We start from the raw sequence: 16,155 nt of genomic DNA, 5'->3' as shown, positions 1-16,155 counted from the left end.
TGTCCGCGCGCCCGAGGCGTCACCGCCCAGCCTCCAGGAGCCTCTTCTCCAGTCCTGGGCTTCGGAGCCTCGGCTGGGGGGCGGGGCGAAAACGGCCGTGGGCGGAGTCGCCGGGGCCTGGGTGCGGTTGGGAGCTGGGAGCGGGGTCGGGGCGCGGCAGGTGCTTCCGGTTTCCGGCCGTGGGGGGAAGGGGCGGGGCCAGGGCTGCGGTGGGAGCGTTTGGTGGCGGCGGCCGCGGGGCGTGTGCGTTGGCTTTGGGAAGCTCGGTGAGCTTGCGCGCCGGGCTGGGCTCTGCCGTCACCCAGGTCGTCCGGGCCTTTGACGGGGGGCAGCGGCGGGTAGTGCGGAGAGGACCCGGGGCGCGGGGCCGAGGACCGAGCCGGGAGTACGGGGGCACGGCTAGGCTGAGGGGAGTCGGGGCGGTGGCTGGAGTTGGGCCCCGGGGGCGTGAGGGCCGGCGACCGGCGGTGGCGAAGCCCCTCGGGCGGGGCTGCCGGGGAGGGCTTGGCGGCCTGGGGCCGCGTCGAAGGGCCGCGCGGGTGGAGCGCTGGGGGACTCGAGCCGGGTGGGCAGCTGTAGCAGACCCGCGCTGTCGGGAGGGGCTCCTCTGGCTTCCGGAAAGACCGCTTTTTCTAGAACTTTCCCTGGATGGGGTCATGAGGTGCTTACTCGAGACCCGCATTTGGCCCTGACTCCCTCCCGGTAGGAGTCGCTCTCGTGGGCTTTCTGAGGTACCCCGAGTTCTTCCACCGCGTCGGAGGCCGATGCGGCGGCGTCGGAAGGCTTTTTTTTAGGCTGTAGGTTTTCTCTCGGCTCCTTGGGAAAGGCTCGGGAAGGGCCTCCTGGTTTCCCCAGGAGGGGGGGTGTGGGGGCGCTGCGGCTCTCGGAGAAAGTGCGTTACCGAAACACTGCCGCCCTGGGGCTGACTGGGCCCAAAGGATGTTGAGAATTTTCTCCCGTCTTTATAATCTCGCCTAACGCTTTCCCAGTTGAGCATAAGGAGTTTGCTGAACTCCATCCGGAAAGGAATTCGCCGGGAAGGTGGCTCTTAATGCCCCTTCCGGAGGGCAGCGAGTAACTCCGTGCTGGCAAATGGGAGTTTGTCAGGCCTTTGAGCACGGTTGGCCAAGTCTCCCTGCTGAGCTGAGCACGGCTGCAGCCACTGGCTCGAAAAGACTGGAGTAGCGTGCTGGGGTAGAGGGTAAAAGGTGGCTGCCCGGCTCTTACAACAGCTTCTGTCCCTTTTGTGTCAGGAAACAAGCTCGCATCTCACTGTTGGAAACCTTCTAGCAACACGATGAGTCTGCAGTGGACTGCAGTCGCCACCTTCCTCTATGCAGAGGTCTTTGCTGTGCTGCTTCTCTGTATTCCCTTCATTTCTCCCAAAAGGTAGGGCCTGTGGAGCAAGCAGGCAAGCAGAATGGTGACTGTTGCCGAGCCCGGTAACTTCTGCATGCAGGGTTGGTAAGACCCTGGAATTGGAGCCAGGTGGAAACTGGCAGAACCTGTCTGGGCTTGAGGTGGCAGGGGTTGTGTTTATTATTATCAACCTTCCACACAGTTTTGCTTTGTCATATCTTTTTTAATTTATTTCCCGTGCATGCTGCCTTCTGGCCTCCAGGATGCTCCAAGAGGGAGAAGACTTATCTCTAGTTATTTTTCTGGGAATGCTGCCCTCCGCCCTAGGGTTCAGGGGGTGGCAGTCTGGTGTCTGGAAGGCTTGCACCATGGGGTTATGTTGTAGCTGGACTGGTGACTTCTCTCCTCCCAGCCAGTCCCACTGGCATTGCATAGTGGCCTCATGAGCATTACTCAGCCTGTGACTGGTGAAGCCATGTTCCTTTTAATGAACAGAGAATCTGTTCAAAGTTAATTGGAAATCAACTTTTAATTACACCTAAAATGTGGACACATTCTGATTTTAATTAGAAAATTATAAATAAGGCTGAACCTTTGTCAATCATTTTAAAAACTTTTTAAAAAATTTTTAATAAAGATTTTTATTTATTTGCCAGAGATAGAGAAAGTACACACAAGCAGGCAGAGAAGCAGACAGAGGCATCGAGAAAAGCAGGCTCCCTGCCGAGCAAGGAGCCCAATGCGGAACTCAATCCCAGGACCTTAGGATCATGACCTGAGCCGAAGGCACTGGCTCAACCAACTGAGCCACCCAGGTGTCCCCGTTTTAAAAACTTTTTAAAATAAAAATATAGATCTCTGATAAGATAAAATAGGAAGTACATGTAATTATCTAAGAAGTACACTTGCCAAAAGCCAGATCTGAACCTCTTCAAGCCTTACACAGTTTAGAGGAAATGTAGAGGAAGAGGCCCTTTCAGAGCTGCAATCTGGGCAGCTTTGTAGGACAAAACCTGGTTTCTGCAAAAAGTAGATTCGGCAAGAAGACAGGAGAGGGCGAGGAGAGATTGAGGCTGCTTCTCAACTAAATGCACAGTCAGAACTCTTGACGGTTCTAATTCACACAAACCAGGTGTTTAAAAAAAAATTGCAACAGTTGGGACTTTGGGACTCTGGCTCCAGTAATGACGGATTCTCTTTCATTTTCTTGAGGTCTGCTGATACCATTGTGATGGTGTTAACCATTTCCAGAGGCTCTTTACTGACAGTTACATCCTGAAGTATTTATGGAAGGAAATGAGGGAAAGTCTTGGGTTTGCTTCATAATAATCCAGGGCGGTGGGGGTCTAGATGAATCCACATGTGTCATGTGGAGAAACCGTTGGAAGAAATCATGTGTATGTGGCAAGCATTTTGAACATTATGTCGAGGAATGCAGTGGGAAGCTTTCCGTCTCCCTGCCCCTGAAGCTGTAGGACTCTGTGTGAGAAGTATCCTTGAATGGTAACATGAAGGAGCATTTGTGTTTCCCTCCCCAGAAACTATAAGCATTTTTAAGAGTGTAGGTTTTGGGGTGTGTGTGTCTGTCTGTCTGTGTTATAGGCATTTCTGTGCACAAACAAGCATTTTTTCCCCCGCACTCTTGAACCGATGTAAATTGGAGAACCGCAGGCACTTGCCCCTGAGTCTGTTCAGGATAGCCGTTGCAGAGGAGTGCAAGACTGGCTTTGTGTTCTTGGGGCCCTGGGTCCGAAGTAGATATTTGTTTCTTCAGCTTTTTTGTTTTCTTCACAGATGGCAGAAGATTTTCAAGTCCCGCCTGGTGGAGTTGGTAGTTACTTACGGCAACACCTTCTTTGTAGTCCTCATTGTCATCCTTGTGCTGCTGGTCATTGGTGAGTGAACCAGGGCTGAGGGCAGCTATGTGCCCCAGACCCTTTGCCACAGCATGGCCTCTGCTGCAAAGCCCTGTGCCGTGTTCCACGTGTAACCTACGAATTGGACTTCTCAGAGACAGACCCCTTCAGTGTCTTTGTCTTCCTGGGAAGAGGGTCCCTCATCCCCGAGCAGAGTACTGCTGGCTGCTGGCCCAGGCCTTTACTTTGACCAGCAGACCTTATGCACCCTGTGATGACCACTTCCCTTTCCTGGGCTGGCTTCTCACATTCTAGAACTGAAACCAAGAGAAGATGGGTCCATGTTGATCTCAGTTGAAGCAGTACTGCTATTCAGTCACGTGAGCAGTCTGTGCATAAGGGACTGAGCGACCAAATGATTAGGGAGCAGGGCTGAGTAGGAAGCTGCTGTGTCCTGTAGCATAGGGGGACCAAGAGGCCTGGCAGCATATCCCAGAGCTCTCTGGATTGGGTCAGTCTCCAGGTCTTTCTGGGTCCTTCTGGCTGTGATGTTCTATAAACACTAGGTGGAGGTGCACACCAGCCAAGCTTGAAAGATAAGCTGGTCGCAGGGTATGGTCATAGATTTGTGCCTGGGCCCTCATGGCACTAAGAAGGAAGGCAAGCATTTTGTGATGTGGTGGTGGTGTGATTGGAGACCAGGGGAAGCAGTGCAGCTTTCCTGTGGCTGTTGAACATCTGCTGTGCTAAGTGGTCAGTGTCCCTCAGTGTGGACTCCAAAGTAGTGGCTGGTTCTGCTGCAGGCTGTCGTCCTGTCTCTGCGGTGTCAATGCCTGCTTAGGAGCGGAGTGCTCCTTTCTGCCTGAGTCTCCCGCGGAAATATGCCATTGCGTGGGGGCGGGGGCGAGGAGGCTATATAGTTCAGGAGGAATGTGCAAGGCACCAACCGCTAGCTGCAGCATTAGGCGTTTTTCCTTCTTCATGTCTTGGCACCTGATGGGATATGTTCAAGCAGGACTTCTCTGAACAGGCCAGGAGCAGCCTACCCTTTCCCAGCTGTGTAGGGTGGGTACCAGCTGCTCACGTATGTGTGCTGTGCTGTTCTTTTTTTTTTTTTTTTTTTTTTTTTTTAAATTTTTTTTTTTTTTTAAAGACTTTTTATTTATTTATTTGACAGACAGAGATCACAAGTAGGCAGAGAGGCAGGCAGAGAGAGAGGAGGAAGCAGGCTCCCTGCTGAGCAGAGAGCCCGATGTGGGACTCGATCCCAGGACCCTGAGATCATGACCTGAGCCGAAGGCAGCGGCTTAACCCACTGAGCCACCCAGGCGCCCTGCTGTGCTGTTCTTGAACTACTTGGCAGGGCCCCAGGAAATAGCTCCTTCCAATTAGGGTTCCTTCTCTGAGCAGTCCCTGAGCGAGGAGGGCATAGGGAATGTATGTGTCATCCTTTGGGCCTTAAAAAACTAGGCTTTAGAGTTTTGGGATGGAGTATGTGTGCTTTTGTTTTTGGGTGTAGGGTAGGAGCAAAAATTGGGGTGGGGAGGGGCTGTGCCGGGGTGCTGCCTCAGGGCCTTGCTCCTCTGTACAGCCCCCATGAGCTTTGCCCCTCTGTACAGCCCCCATTTCCTAGCATAGCCGATGGGCCACGGAGGTCCTCTGCAGAACCCAGGAGTTGGCAAAGGTGCCATTCTTCTTTTTGAGGTCAGGGAAGCTCTTGAAGTTCTAGAGAGACACCGGCTTTGATGACTGGCTGCTTCCTACCATGACAGTAAGAAGCATAATCTAGAGAGGTCTGTTGAGACTTCTTCAGACATAAATGTGAGCTAGCAGGAGATCCAGGTAAAACGTGGTGGGTGTAGCTAGAGCTGCAGCCCTGGCTTGCCCCCAGCCTTTACTGGGAGGAGTCTGGGGCAGGTCTGAAGGGGTGCTGGGAGGGTGGGCTTGAGCATCCAGGGTCTGGGTCCTGGTCCAAAGGTGGGAGATCCAGAGGGCAGCACTGTGTTGTGTGACTTGGGCTAGTGCGGCCTAACACCCCTAGTCCCCAGTGTGCCCCCCGCCATTGGCCAAGGTGGTCCTTAGGGTGGTGGGGTTCCTGGATGCAGATGTGAGTGTGTAGAAAAACATGTTTTTATTTTATTTTTTATAGATTTGTTTACTTTAGTGAGAGCAAGCATTGAGCTTGGTGGAGGGGGGAGGGAAGAGAGAGAGAGCGAGTCTAAAGCTAACTGCACTGAGCTTGGAGCCCGATGTGGGGCTCGATCTTACAACCCTGAGATCATGACCTGAGCTCAAACTTAAGAACTGGGCGCTTAACTGCACCTTCCAGGCGCTCCAGACATGTTTTTTTTTTTTTTTTTTTTTTTTTTAATTACAAAAATAACACGTTTTTAAAAATTCAGAAATTTACCCCAGAAAGTTAATGTCCCCCCAAATCCCATGTCCTTGCTAAAACCGTCCTTGATACTTCGTTGTATGTGTCCACGGGCACTTTTCTATGCAGACATTTTTACTAAAATACTATTTCCAGTTTGGGATTGGATTCAGAATATAGTACACACTATTTTGGATTGTATGTTTTCTGTTTACAGAAGTCTCATCCTTTTTAAACGTTGGGTGGTATCCTGGGGCACCTCCTTCAGCTCAGGTCATGATCTCAGGGTCTTGGGTTTGAGCCCCTGTTGTGCTCCGAGTTCAGCGGGGAGTCTGCTTCTCCTTTTATTCCACCTGTCTCCCCACTCGTGTGCATGCATGCGTGCCCCCCCCAAATAAATAAAATCTTTTAAAAAATGTGTGACGTTGTAACACGTGGTTTTGCTGTAATTCCATTTTCTTTATAGGCATAGCGGTATTATTGTACATTTACGCAAATATTTTATGTGGGATAAGTTCATAGAGGTGAGATTGATGCGTCCAAAGGCATGACTGTTTTAAATTTTAGGTCTTATACTGCGCTGCTCTAACAAGAATATCATAGACTGTTGCTTTAACAACAGACATTCATTTTTCACATTTCTGGAGGCTGGAAGTCCAAGATCAAGATGCTGGCAGATTTGGTGTTTGGGGAGGGCCCTGTTCATTGTTCATAAAGCTTTCTTGCTTTGTCCTCACATAGGGAAAGGGATGAGAGAGCTCTGTGGGGTCTTTTATAAGGGTACAAACCCCATTCATGAGGGCCTTGCTTTCATGACCTAACCCTCCCAAAGTCCCCACCTCATAATAACCATTGCACTGGGGGTTAGGTTATCAGTATAGGAATCTTGGGGGTTGGGGGGCCGGAATACTTCGTTCATAACAAGTAGGCCTGTTGGCTTGGTTTAGACTTCTAAGAGTGGTGGAGATGCTTGCTTCATGATACGGATTAACACGAGGACGCCAGGAACGGGAGGCAGATTTTTTTATGATGTGAGGTCAGCTTAAAAACCAAGCAGTCTCAAACTAAGAATTAACCAGACAATGTCTGTGTAGTGGCACCTTGCTCCTCGCTCATCGGGGTCTCTTAAGAGACCTTTCTAGGTAGATCTTTATGTACTGACGTAAAAAGATGTCTTGGGTGAGGGGGGGCTGTGGAAAGCAGTAGATGGTTGCGTTTGCACACTGTAGACAGACAGATGTAAACATATGTGTAAACCAGAGAGCTGTGCCTTACTGGTGCCTCTTGGGGGCAGAGGCTGCTTGCGAGGCACTTACCTGCACAGCCCATGCGCCCGGAGCTGTGCTGCGCCCGGGACATGACAGAGGAGATTCCTTCTCTTGTGGTTTGTAGTCTGATTCAGGGAGGATGGGCAGTAAACCTGTAATTAGGGCAGTTTCAGCTTAGGGTGCGTATTACGGAGAAAATGGGGTAATAGGGCTCAAAGTGGCCGCCTTAGGTAAGAGACTGAGTGTCCCGCGCTTGCTGGAGGTGCTTATGTCATAGGTGCTTATGCTCTTTAGATATTTCTAGTGTATTTGAATTTTTGATGATCATGCATTTGTTTTATAATCCGAATAAGGCTGTTCTTTGGCCTTGTCTTTGATTTTTGTTAATCTTTTCCCTGTTCTGAAGGTTGCCTTTTAGCTTTGTTGATTGCTTCTCTCATTGCAGAAGCTTTGTATTTTGATGCACTCCTAGTAGTTTGGTGCCCTCGCCTCAGGACACAAATCTAGAAAAATGTTGCTACTGCCGATGTCAGAGAAATTACTGCCTGTGCTCTCTCTTCAAGGATTTTGATGGATTCAGGTCTCACGTTGAGGTCTTTCATCCATTTTGAGTTTATTTTTGTGCGTGGTATAAGGAGGTGGCCCAGTTGCATTCTGCTGCGTGCAGCTGTCCAGTTCTCCCCACACCATTTGTTGAAGAGACGGTCTTTTTCCCATCGGATATTCTTTTTTTGTTTGTTTGTTTGTTTTTTAAAGATTTTATTTATTTATCAGAGAGGGGGGAGAGAGTGAACACAGGCAGACAGAATGGCAGGCAGAGGCAGAGGGAGAAGCAGGCTCCCCGCTGAGCAAGGAGCCCGATGTGGGACTCGATCCCGGAACGCTGGGATCATGACCTGAGCCAAAGGCAGCTGCTTAAACAACTGAGCCACTCAGGCGTCCCTCCCATCGGATATTCTTTTCTGCTTTGTCGAAGGTTATGTGGCTGTGTAATTGTGGGTTTGTTTCTGGATTTTCTGTTCTATTCCGTTGATCTTTGTGCTTGATTTTATGCTAGTACCATACCGTTTTAATTATTACTGTTTTGTAATATAATTTGAAATCTGTAATTATGATCTCTCCTGTTTTGTTTTTCATGATTGCTCTGTTTGGGGTTTTCTGTGGTTCCGTCCAGACTGGAGGATTGTTTCAGCTCTGTGAAAACTGCTCTTGGTATTTTGATAGGGGTGGCATTGCATCTGTAGACTGCTTTGGGTCGTGGGGACATTTTGATGATCTTTATTCTTACTAAGGCAGTTTATGTTTTTTGTTTTTCTAAAGATTTTATTTATTTGACAGAGAGATCACAAGTAAGAGGGGCAGGCAGAGAGAGATGGGGATGCAGGCTCCCTGCTGAGCAAAGAGCCTGATGCGGGGCTCGATCCCAGGACCCTGAGACCATCACCTCAGCCGAAGGCAGACGCTTAACCCATTGAGCCACCCAGGCGCCTTGATGAGGCAGTTTATTTTTATTATTTTTTTTTTTTTTCAAAGATTTATTTATTTATTTATTTGACAGAGAGAAATCACAAGTAGGCAGAGAGGCAGGCAGAGAGAGAGAGAGGAGGAAGCAGGCTCCCCGCTGAGCAGAGAGCCCGATGCGGGACTCGATCCCAGGACCCTGAGATCATGACCTGAGCCGAAGGCAGCGGCTTAACCACTGAGCCACCCAGGCGCCCGATGAGGCAGTTTAAATAGTGAAACCCATTACGAAGCTTAGAAATGGAAAAGCTTGTCTTGAGAAGGCTGCCTTGGCGTCTCGGCTGCTGGGCCGCTCATGCCGCCTCGGCGCCAGCCTGGCTGGGGGTGCACAGCGGACACCGGGGGCCCTGCGGGCCCCTGCCAGCAGCACCGCAGACTCGGGTAGCGAGTTTGTGGTCGGGATAGAAGGGGCCGGGGAGGGACGTGAAAAAAGCCAGAGGAGAGCAGGTCTTAGGGCAGAGCTCCTGACTAGGCGTCCCCCCCCCAAGGCGTGTGGAGCAGGGGAGACACCTGGGGTGACAGACCTGAGGGAAGCGCAGTCAGCTTCACCCAGGCTGGCTGCCTGCCGCGGACAGGCGCGGTGTCGGGGCGGCGCCGGAGCTAACGCCCGCGTGTCTCCCGCTGCAGACGCCGCGCGCGAGATCCGGAAGTACGACGACGTGACGGAGAAGGTGAACCTGCAGAACAACCCCGGCGCCGTGGAGCACTTCCACATGAAGCTTTTCCGCGCCCAGCGGAACCTCTACATTGCCGGCTTCTCCTTGCTGCTGTCTTTGTGAGTGAGGGCGGCGCCCCCCGGCTCCCCAGTGCTTTTGACTCCCGCTGTCTGTGGCCTTGAATTGGAGGCCGCGATGTGCGCGGAGGTCTCTGACCTGGCTCCCGGCCTCCAGGGCCAGTGCTGTGAGCGGCAGCCAGGTGACTGGGGCGCTGGAAGACTTGGGTCCCGGCTCCGCTGAAACTGCCGCCTGCTCTTCGGGGGCAGGCGCGTGCCTGGCTTGCTCTCTGGGTGGAGGCTGGAGTGAGTGGTGAGGCCGTGCGCTCCGGGAGAGCGTCTCTGGGGGCCGGCTTAAAGGGATCAGCTGAACAGGGGCCTTTCGGGCCTAGGGACCTGACCGGAGAAGAGTGGGCAGAAGCAGTGGCACAGAGGGGCTGAGGGCGTGTCTATCCACAGTGTAGACCTGTTGCGGGAGCAGCCTGTCTCTGGTGGGTTTTTTGGTAAGACTGAGTGCCTCCATCTGGGGCAAGGGGATGGATAGTCGGCGGAGACTGAAGTGGTAACAAAGCCCGTTTGAGTCCGGAGGCCACTTTGCTGCTTCTGCTCGTGGGGCTTGTCGTCCTTGGGGCCTGGCTGCCGTTGAGTGTGCCGATGGGCTAGCAGTGAGCGTCGTGCTCAGGCCAAGGGCTCTCAGAGGTTGGCAGGGTGGCATGTGAATTTTCTAGCTGGGCTCTTCTGCCTGTAGTCACTAGAATGTCTTTCTTCACTAGGCATTAGAATGTCTGCCTCCCTGGGTTTCAGGTTTTCAAAGGAAAGATGAGCTGTTCAGGTGACCTTGACCACTCCCAGTCCATGCCGGAGTGTAGCAGAGCTGGAGCTGCAAAGGGCAAAGCTTTCCCGGGGTGGGGGGGCTGTTGGGTCACCGACGGGGTCCACAAGCGAGCTGGCTTTAAACTGGAGAGGCAAAAAAAAAAAACAAAACTGGAGAGTCAGGCAGTGAGAAGGCCGGGAGGCTGGGTGCCCTGGAGTTGGAGGGTTTCGGGAAGCTCCAGAATGCGGTGTGATTTTGTGGTCTGAGACTGAAAGGGAGGCACGCGCCGAGGACTGAGTCCCAACTGCAGCTGAACCCAGGGAGCAGGAAGAACTCGCTGTGTTCACAGAGCCTGCAGAGGGGCACCTGCGTGGGGCCGTTAGTTGGATGTCCAACTCTTGGTTTCAGCTCAGGTCGTGATCTCGGGATTGTGGGATCATCGGGCTCCAAGCTCATTGCAGAATCTGCTTCGGGTTCTCCCTCTCCTTCTGTCTCTTTGTGTGTGCATGCGTGTGTGCATGCGTGTTCGCTTGCTCTCATCTTTAGAAACAAGAAAGCCTGTAGAGGCTTGGGGGTGCATTGGGAGGGGACTTTCCGGCAAGCTTATGTTTCATCTGAAAGGTAGGAGGGAAACTGGGGACTGCAGGGGAGTGCACGGAGCCCTTGAGGAAAGCCGCGTCAGGAAGGCAGCGGCCTGCTGCAGGCTCTGCGTCGTGGAACACGGTAAGAGCCTGGAGAAGAGGGAGTTTCCCTGATGCGTTTCCGTGAGGTAGGGAAAGGGCCAGGAAGTCAAGGGTGGAGAAAGCCCTGGGGTGAGAGAACGGGAACCCCAGGGAGGCGGTGTAGCTTCCAGTCGCATCGTGGCCAGGGGCTCTGGCCATCTTCTGGAGCGTGGGAGGAGGCTCTGACTCTGATCTCCGTCCGTGTTCTGGGAAGAATACCCTGGACCACTTCTCGGCCTCTCGGCTGAGTGTAGTGTCTGTCCCCGCCTGTTTCCTATCGCACCAGACAGGTCTCTGGGGCCTCTGGGGACAGGACAGGAAAGGGGTTCTCAAGCAGGAGCACCGCCTCTGGGGTGCTGTGCCTTCCCCCGAACGAGCGAGTGCAAATAGCTTGTGTGGCTTCAGAGAAGAGAGAGGGCTCGGCGGCGGCGGAGTCCGGGAGAACGAGCTCTGTCCGTCCCAGGCCGGCTTCCGTCTGTGCGGCGGGCATGCGGCTGCCGCCGGCTCTGCAGAAGTGGCTGCTGAGGCGAGGGCAGGCTGCCGGCCTGGCGCCGGGTGCGCGGGTGGGGTCCCTGTTCCCGTGGGCGCCTGCCGGGAACATGCCCATGCTCCCCTGCCCATGCTCCTCTGCTGAGGACACCTGTGGCCTGGCCTAGGCAGCGGCCACAGGGAAAGAAGGTCCCGAGGAGGAGTCAGAGGCGGGCGGGTTAGCTCCTGTGGGGGGTGTGCGGCTGCCGCGGGCTCATCGTGGGGGCCTGCTCTCGTGGGACTCACCTTTGGAGCGGGGCTGCCTGTGCACGTGAGCCCGTAGGGTCACAGAGGGCCGCAGAGACGGACCGCCAGGGACTGGGACTGTCGTGCGGTCGTGGCTTCCTGTACCCTAGCGGCATCCGTGGTAGTGGAGCAGCTTGTGGCGCCCGGCATGGAGGCTGGGCTGCCAGGAGGGCGCAGCTCGCCCTTTCGAACTCTGTGTCTGTGGCGCGCCACCTGGAGGGCTGCCGCAGGGACCCTGCCTCTGGGGAGACGCCGGGGGACAGCAGATCGTGAGTCCAAGGCGGTGTGCTGTGCGCCTTCTGCACTTGTGTCTGTGAAGTCATTCTCCTGCCTCTTCTGCTTTCCTGGTCTCTCCCAGAAGGATGCCTCCGGGGCAGATGTGCCAGGTAGCCGGGCGTGCCAGGGAGCGCGTGCTTGACTTAGGCCTGCTTCTGTGACACTGTGCACCCGGGTGTTCCAGCCTCGTTCCCGCGGGTGAGTTGCTAACGGTGACGGTACAGTCGTGTCCAGTTCTAGGAGTGTTTCGGCAAATGCAGAGTCGGGTAACTCTGTCACTGTGAGGGTGCAGAGCAGTTGGTGGTTTCCTTGTTCAGACGCCATGCTGTTCCCGAAGGACGCGTGAAAATTAGAAGGGAGTGAAATTTGGGCGCGCCTTTCTAGTCTGTTCTTGCGGCCGCACTCCGTCCTTTGCCCTGCTGGCTGCCTCCCCGCTTTGCTGTGACCTGTGCCTTTCACAAGCACATAGCACTGGGTTGAATTTCGTTTCACATGAGTCAGACACGATAAGTGGGTGGAGTAGCTTTTGGGCCCTGCTTGCTTCAGTAGCCACAGCTCTCCCTCTGTTGTAGCCAGATGCTTTGCCGCGCCCTCCTGTGTCCCTGTCCAGTAGCTGATCCAAAAACGTGTGAGGCTAGTCTTGTGCTATTTCTTAGGAAAGGAAACGGTGACCCCAGGGGTCAGTGTGGATTCACCAGTTGCCCTGCAAATGATCTGTTGAATCGTTTCTGGAATTTTCCAGAAATACATACTCCTCTCTACTCCAGGGCTCAGATCTTACATGGTGGCTGTGGTTCTTGAGCAACTTCTCTTTTTGCACAACGTTAGCCGTGGAAAGTTCTTGTCCAGACTGGATGGCTACGCAGCCTGTACGTGACTTGCAGGAAATAGTTCAAATAAAAACAGAACTGTAATTTTTGTTGCTCTGATTACAAAGTTATTCCTGCTCATTGTAAAATAAAGAAAGGCCCCTAAACTTCAAATAATGCAGGAGTGTTGGGCACAAGAGGAAGTGCTTTGTCTCATCCCCAGAGATGGGTAATACTGGGATGTTTCCGAACTCTTCCAGACCTGTCTTAAGTAACGTGTAACTTTTCTTTCACAAGTGCCGTGGGGTGTTTTTTGCTCTGCTTTGATTTGCCCTCTTTAGAGAATGATGTGTCTTGGTGATTTTTCCATGACTCATGCAGACTGCTCGTTTTTTGTTTTTGTTTTTGTTTTTGTTAAGATTATTTATTTATTTATTTGAGAGCGAGAGAGAGAGACAGAGAGAGAGCATGAGAGGGGATGGCAGAGGGAGAAGCAGACTCCCCATGGAGCAGGGAGCCAGAACTCTGGGATCATGGCCTGAGCCGAAGGCAGTCGCTCAACCAACTGAGCCAATCCTAGTGCCCAAACCACTCTTGTTTTTAATGATCATGTAGTCTGTCATGTGAGGGGACCATTGTGTGTTTAACTGGTGCCCTGTTCTCAGATATGTGAGCTGGCTTTAAATTTTTACTATTAAAAACTGCTTTCCCACCTCAGTACTCTGAGGCATTCTGTTCCTTTTTGTCTCTTAACTCTTTCTCGTTATTAGGAATGGATCAGTGGAGTCCTGGTCCCTGGGAGCGCGCTGCTCTGATGAGCTGGAGGCTTATTGGAAACACGGTCCTGCAGACCATCCCCTGGTGCCCTGGCGAACAGGCTGCAGGGGAGCCCCCTGCCTGGTTGTGCTCGGAGGGTGCTGCTCTGCCGCCTGCCCCCTGCGAGCTGCCCTGGAGGCCAGCCGAGGGTGACAGTTGTGGCAGTTCAGGCGTGTTGCGGGCTCTTGCTGCCCAGCACAGGATTCCTAGCTAGGTGTGGATGGAGTAGAGTCAGGTGCACGTCAGACGCTGGGAGCACTGTCTCACTCTCATTTACCTCCTTGGTTCAGGAATTGTGTCTGCCCTGGAATGTTGGAAGCACATTCTCTCTTTGAAGAATGTCTTCTCTCACCTGTCAGCGAATACTCCCTGCCCTGTGTGGAGGCCTCCTTCCTTCTTTTGTTCTACGTGTCTTTGCTTTTGGGACTGTCTGAACTTTTTAAAAAAATTTTTTGTTGTTTCTTAAGTAGTCTCTACACCCAGCGTGGGGCTCAAACTCACAATCCCCAAATCAGGAGTCACACGTCTACTGACTGAGCCAGCCAGATGTCCTTCTTTGAACTTTGAAACAAATGAGCCACTTGCTTTTTTTTTTTTTCCTTTTAAAGATTTTATTTATTTATTTGACAGAGAGAGAGGAGAGCATGTGTGCACACAAGTAGGCACACAGTAGGCAGGCAGAGGGAGAGAGAGAAGCAGGCTCCCCGCTGAGAAAGGAGCCCGTGCGGGACTCCATCCCAGCAGGACCTTGGGATCATGACCCGAGCCGAAGGCAGCTGCTTAACCGATAGAGCCACCCAGGCGTCCCTCGCTTTTTTTTTTTTTTTTTTTTTAAGATTTTATTTATTTATTTATTTGACAGAGAGAGAGAGAGAGAGAGATCACAAGTAGGCAGAGAAGCGGTGGGCGGGGAGGCAGGCTCCCTGGCCTGATGCGGGACTTGATCCCAGGACCCTGGGATCATGACCTGAGCCAAAGGCAGAGGCTTAACCCACTGAGCCACCCAGGCACCTCTCGCTTTTGTTTTTTAAAGTTTGTTTATTTATTGAAATGATCTCTATCCCCATCGTGGGGCTTGAACTCACAACGCCAAGATCAAAAGTCACGTGCTCTACCGACAGAGCCAGCCAGGCACCCCTGAGCCAATGACTCTTGTTATCCGCATGTGAGAGATGTCTGTCTGTCTATTCTGGCTCAGGCTTGCTGATGTTCTGATAGCTGCTCTGTGGGGTCCCACTTGTAGTCTTAGCTCGAGGGACATGTGAGTACCACTCAGTATGGGTTGTTGCCGCAGAAAGACGACAGTCGTCGGCGGAGATGGAGGAGACGTGCACACGAGTAGCCCTCACTGCCCCGTGTTGGGGTGATAGCAGAGACCAGGGGTTTGGGGGGCGGCTGGCTCCACCACGTCCGGGCGTGGCTTTGGGTAGGCTCCTCCCCTCTGGCATTAAGTGTTCTCACCTGGTAAGGGCTTAGCTCTGGGGCTGCAGCCCTGTGGCCTCACCTCTGCGCGTGAGCCGTTTGTGTGGTTTGTTTGGTAGTTTTAGTTCTGTTCAAAGCCAGTAAGAACTTGAATAACCTGCGTAGCTCTGGAGGGCCTTGTGAATGGAGGAGGGCAGCTGAAGAGAGATGGAGTGGCCGTGCCCAGGCTCACGCAGCAGCTGGTCCGCGTCGGTGGGAGCTGCAGTGCGTGGTGGTTGGTTTTCAGGCCGCCTTCGACTGTAGACCAGAGAGCGGGCTCTTGTGTTCCCTGAGTAGTTACTGCCTGGCTTTTGGGAGAAAGGCTCCTGTGCTGTCTGTAAGCTCGAATCTACTCTTCTGCGTGTCCTCATCGTCGATCTTGGTTACGTGAGTCCCATGACTAATCTTTTAGATGACTCTGTCCGTTTTCATACACCTGAAGGTGGTCATCGGGTAACAGTCTTTGGAGGAAAATAAGGCTTGAAGTGAATGAGAAAGTTAAGTTCTTTGAAATGTTATTGCTATCCTAACTGCTGCTGACCTGTACCTTTGCTGCGTGTCTTTCTAGAGCTTTCTACATTTAATAACAGCTACCGCTTGTTAGGTGTTCCATATGTTAGGCACAAAATAATTTTTGTAGTAGTTTGCAAAGAAGAAATGGGGGTTCAGAGAAGCTCAGAAACCCCTCCTGAGTCCCCAGAGCTGCATCTTGGCAGAGCCGAGAAATCAAACTTAGAGTGATGAAAGCTCCATGCCTGGGTTCTTTCCCTATGGTCTGCTTGCTTCTTAGAAACAAGGTCGGGGGCGCCTGGGCGGCTCAGTCGGTTAAGCATCCGACTCTTGATCTCAGCTCAGATCTTGATCTCAGGGTCGTGAGTTCAAAGCCCCCACTGGGCTCCACGCTGGGCATGGAGCCTACTTAAACAAAACAAAGCAGACAGGGTTAAGCAGTAGCTCCCAGGTGGGAACTTGCATTTTCTTTGAGTTTACTTCGATTGTCCTTCTGGGACAACCAGTCTGCCCCTCCGGCATTCCTGTGTGTCCAGCCAGCCGCCCACTCGTGAACACCGAGCCTGTCCTCCCGTTTTTCTGGTCATAAACAGTGGAGAACCTCCCTCATTTGCCATTTTGTGTGCACGGTGGCTGGGCCTGGTGTTTTGGGCCTCCCGATCCTGTCTGACGCATCTGCCTTTGTCACTCCGGTACACATGGCACCGGCGGGCACTGGCACGGTCCCTGAGGACCGGGAGCTTCTGGCTGAGTGTGGGGAGGGGCCGTCGGGGCAGGGTGGCTGGGTCAGGAGAGGGGAGAGCTGGGGTGGAGCACTTCAAGTGCTGGTTCCTGAGTTCAGCCTGACCTCCATGCAGCGGAGCGCTGACTTGTTCCGGGGGCG

General features: G+C 52.9%; 1 protein-coding gene across 2 annotated transcripts in view; it reads left to right on the top strand.

Annotated features, from left to right (window-relative positions):
• The first annotated feature begins 158 nt into the window (after positions 1-158).
• The window catches only part of BCAP31 (B cell receptor associated protein 31), a 29,381-nt gene continuing 13,384 nt past the window's right edge, over positions 159-16,155 (top strand). Inside the window, exons 1-4 of one of the 2 annotated variants that reach the window (XM_059158702.1) lie at positions 159-266; positions 1,254-1,389; positions 3,154-3,254; positions 9,006-9,153. In XM_059158702.1, the coding sequence (XP_059014685.1) occupies positions 1,298-1,389; positions 3,154-3,254; positions 9,006-9,153 (341 nt within the window). In that variant the 5' untranslated portion in view covers positions 159-266; positions 1,254-1,297. The other variant, XM_059158701.1, reaches the window with a different exon arrangement.

The sequence above is a fragment of the Mustela lutreola genome, chromosome X, assembly GCF_030435805.1.
Source record: "Mustela lutreola isolate mMusLut2 chromosome X, mMusLut2.pri, whole genome shotgun sequence".
In the NCBI taxonomy this organism is placed as follows: domain Eukaryota; kingdom Metazoa; phylum Chordata; class Mammalia; order Carnivora; family Mustelidae; genus Mustela; species Mustela lutreola.
The sequence above is the reverse complement of the archived record's forward strand: the minus strand, read 5'-3'. Positions and strand labels throughout refer to the sequence as shown.